A 3444-nucleotide genomic window follows, 5' to 3' on the forward strand; every position below is an offset into this window, starting at 1 on the left:
TCTGGACTCAATCTGATGTCAGAAGAACAATCAACCTCCTGGAAGTCTAAACTGTTCAGAAACAAACCTGGACCAACACTCTTCTACCAGAGAGCTGTGGACGAGGCCTTACAGAGTCCAAATGGACACCTGGACTTGTTCCTCCGCTTCCTCCTGGGTCTTTCACTGCAGACCAATCAGACTCTCCTACGAGATCTGATGTCACAGACAGGAAGTGGCTCACAGACCAATCAGGAAACAGTCCAGTACATCAAGAAGAAGATTGAAGAGACTCCCTCTGCAGAGAAAAGCATCAACCTGTTCCACTGTCTGAATGAACTGAATGATCGTTCTCTAGTGGAGCAGATCCAACAGTCCCTGAGATCAGGAAGTCTCTCCACAGATAAACTGTCTCCTGCTCAATGGTCAGCTCTGGGCTTCATCTTACTGTCCTCAGAAGAAGATCTGGACGTGTTTGACCTGAAGAAATACTCTGCTTCAGAGGAGGCTCTTCTGAAGCTGCTGCCAGTGGTCAAAGCCTCCAACAAAGCTCTGTAAGTCCACAGATATTTGGATTCATGGAAAAGGTTTCTGTTATATTTTAAGATGAGAGAAAAACAAATGAATTAATCAACATGAAATATTTCTCCACATTGACAGATGTCACAGATCACAGTACAGCTGGCCTTTAGTCATCGGCCCACCAGCAGCAGTAGTTGGTCCTTAAGGAAAACTGTCAGTTTCACAGTTTTCATCAGAAGTTTTACATCATTTTTAATCATAACTATTGAATTTATCATTTTTAATACAGTGTTCATTTAAATCCAAACACATATGACTCTGTTATATTGAATACTGCCCTGATATGAAGTCATGCATGTAAACCGCAGCTCTGTGCCTCATTCTACAACATGTGGTTAAAACAGCACATGGTGCTGGAGTGAACACCAGAAACAGATCAATACTATAGTCCACCTTACTGAAATAAATCAAGTCGCCATAGAACTAAATCAGTTTTAATGCCACAGCTTCAGCAGACACGACCAGAACAGGTTTGATGGGAACAATTACATCTCTCTGATACAATCCTAAAACCAAGAATCGTGTAAATCATATTTATTTTTAAATGAATTAAAGAGGAAACAGATGAAACATGTAGAAAACAGAAAGTCCTGAGTTTGATTCGTGCCTGAAAAATATGTTCCTCCCTCTGAACATTGCTGAAAGAAGTTGGTTGGTCCTTGGCTGAAGCTAACTGCCTCTGTCTTGAGTGGTGTGTTTAAACAGCCTCTCTCATCTCTTTATTTCTTCTTCTCCATTTCATCAGGAATTTAAATTTTCACTGTTGAAAAACTTTCAGTGATTTTCTTCTTCTTCAGCTTCATATAAAACGTACAGGTATAAACTCTCCAGCTTGTTTAGAATAGAGCATCAAATACTCAAAATATGAGAAGAGATTACACATCACCAAAAACATAAAGTGTGATTTTATTTGAGTACTAATGTTATTTCTGTTCTTGTTCATATCATCTCTTCAGACTGAGTGTCTGTAACCTCTCAGAAAGAAGCTGTGAAGCTCTGTCCTCAGTCCTCAGCTCCCAGTCCTCCAGTCTGAGACACCTGCACCTGAGTAACAACAACCTGCAGGATTCAGGAGTGAAGCTGATCTCTGCTGGACTGGAGAGTCCACACTGTGCACTGGAGACTCTCAGGTCAGGTCAACCTGTTCAGATATGGTCAATGTTCTAATCCTGATCAATAACAGATAAACCTGTGCATGCTCCTTCTGTTTATTATTATAGAACAAGTTCTAGTCGTTTATTCACTGATCAGTTTTTCAATATTTGAATCAGATACTTTCTTCTAGCAAAAATTGATCGCCAGCAATCTGCTCTAGAACAGTACAGACTGTTTCATACCTTAGTGATGGGATGTACCTCGGCATCATTTGCTGTAATTTACAGTAATTCCTCTGAGTCAGCCTTTCTCAAAGAGTGGTCAGTGGTCCGCCAGTAAATTAGTTAAAATATCATTTTATCATCATTTTTAAATTCAGTGTTTCTCAGACTGTCTGCAAGTGACCACAAAACCTAGTAATGAGTATTATACATTTGTTGTTTTCAATATTAAATAAACTCACATGTAAATTCAAACATTATTATTTTAACTGGTTGTTTTACAGTGCCGTTGTTCTTCACTGTAACAGGCCGTTTTGCGACTCTGCCGACTCACGTAGCTTCAACAGTTCATAGTTTGTTTTATATTTTATGATTTACATCAACAAAGATCAGTGACACATTTGAAAGGAAATGTGGATAAAGCTAACAGTTAGCTGCCCTGTGACTGAGCTAAATTTCACCAGTTATCAGCCTGTCAATTATCAAACACTGACAACAGACATGATCCTGTAGATGTGGATTAAGACCAGGTCAGTTCAAAGAGAATCAAATGAAACCTCCGACACAACAGACAAGTGTTAGGTTTTACTAGTGATGTAGTCACCACGACTGAGACTCGTAGTGAGTTTGATGACATCTGCCCAACGTTCATACGTGTATGATAAATTTGATGCTACATAAACAGCACCACTTGTTGCTGTGGAGTGTGTGAGCAGTGATGTTGATAGGTTTTCAATGTAGTGAGTCCTCGGGATGCACAGGTGGTGATTTGAGTGGGTCCCTGGGAAATTCAATGGGTCCCAAATAAAAAAAATGTATTTCTTATATTCTTCAAATGAAAAAAAATGTTGTCTGTAGTACCAAAATAAATTATCAATAAAAGTGCTGATTTTAACACATAAACAAAACATTCTCATCACCATGACAGAGTCAACAAATAAATTGTCACCAAAATAAGACCAAAATCTTCTTGTCTGAACATCAACTAAATCAAATGAACTGAGTCAATCACTGTGAAACTTTTAGCACACAAATGAAACTAACACAGTGGAAAGTCTGTTAAAGTATTTTTCATCACCGCCACCGGAGTATGTTTTATTTATTTCATTACAGCACGTCCCCTAGACGTTAAAACATTGTCGACATGAGTGAACACAGCATGGAGCAGTGGAAACATGAGTTTATTTACTACTATGAAGTTCGTATCTTTAATTGTTGAAATGAAATCCGCGGTGACTGGCTAATTGTTGTGGTAGTGGCTAAACTAGCATGTCGCGATACTGTACACGGGGGATCACGTCTGCGCGGAGGAGATGTGCAGAGGGTTGAAACAGCGCTTGCCTGGTCTGCTGACAGCGAAGTTACTTTTGCTAGTTACTGTGATTTTAAACACGAGTTGTTGTTCACAATGTTTCGTTTTTCATGGGAAAAATGAGTTGCGTCCCTGGGACGCATGGACAGTGAGTTTACTGCGTCCTTTCAGATTTTAATGTGTCAGGGACGCAGGACGCGGACCTAGCAACATCACTGTGTGAGACACAGCGTTTGCAGACAAATAAAACTCTGT

General features: G+C 39.7%; 1 protein-coding gene across 1 annotated transcript; it reads left to right on the forward strand.

The window, feature by feature from the left end:
- Window positions 1–15: 15 nt before the first annotated feature.
- Window positions 16–1691, forward strand: LOC111240144 (NLR family CARD domain-containing protein 3-like; the record flags this gene model as incomplete). Its single annotated transcript, XM_022770131.1, has 2 exons — window positions 16–533; window positions 1518–1691. Coding segments are annotated over exons 1-2 (692 nt in total), but the record flags the coding sequence as incomplete, so codon positions are not given.
- Between the last annotated feature and the right edge of the window lie 1753 nt (window positions 1692–3444).

Source organism: Seriola dumerili, unplaced genomic scaffold (genome assembly GCF_002260705.1).
Source record: "Seriola dumerili isolate Sdu_G_001 unplaced genomic scaffold, Sdu_1.0 BDQW01013630.1, whole genome shotgun sequence".
NCBI classification, from domain to species: Eukaryota; Metazoa; Chordata; class Actinopteri; order Carangiformes; family Carangidae; genus Seriola; species Seriola dumerili.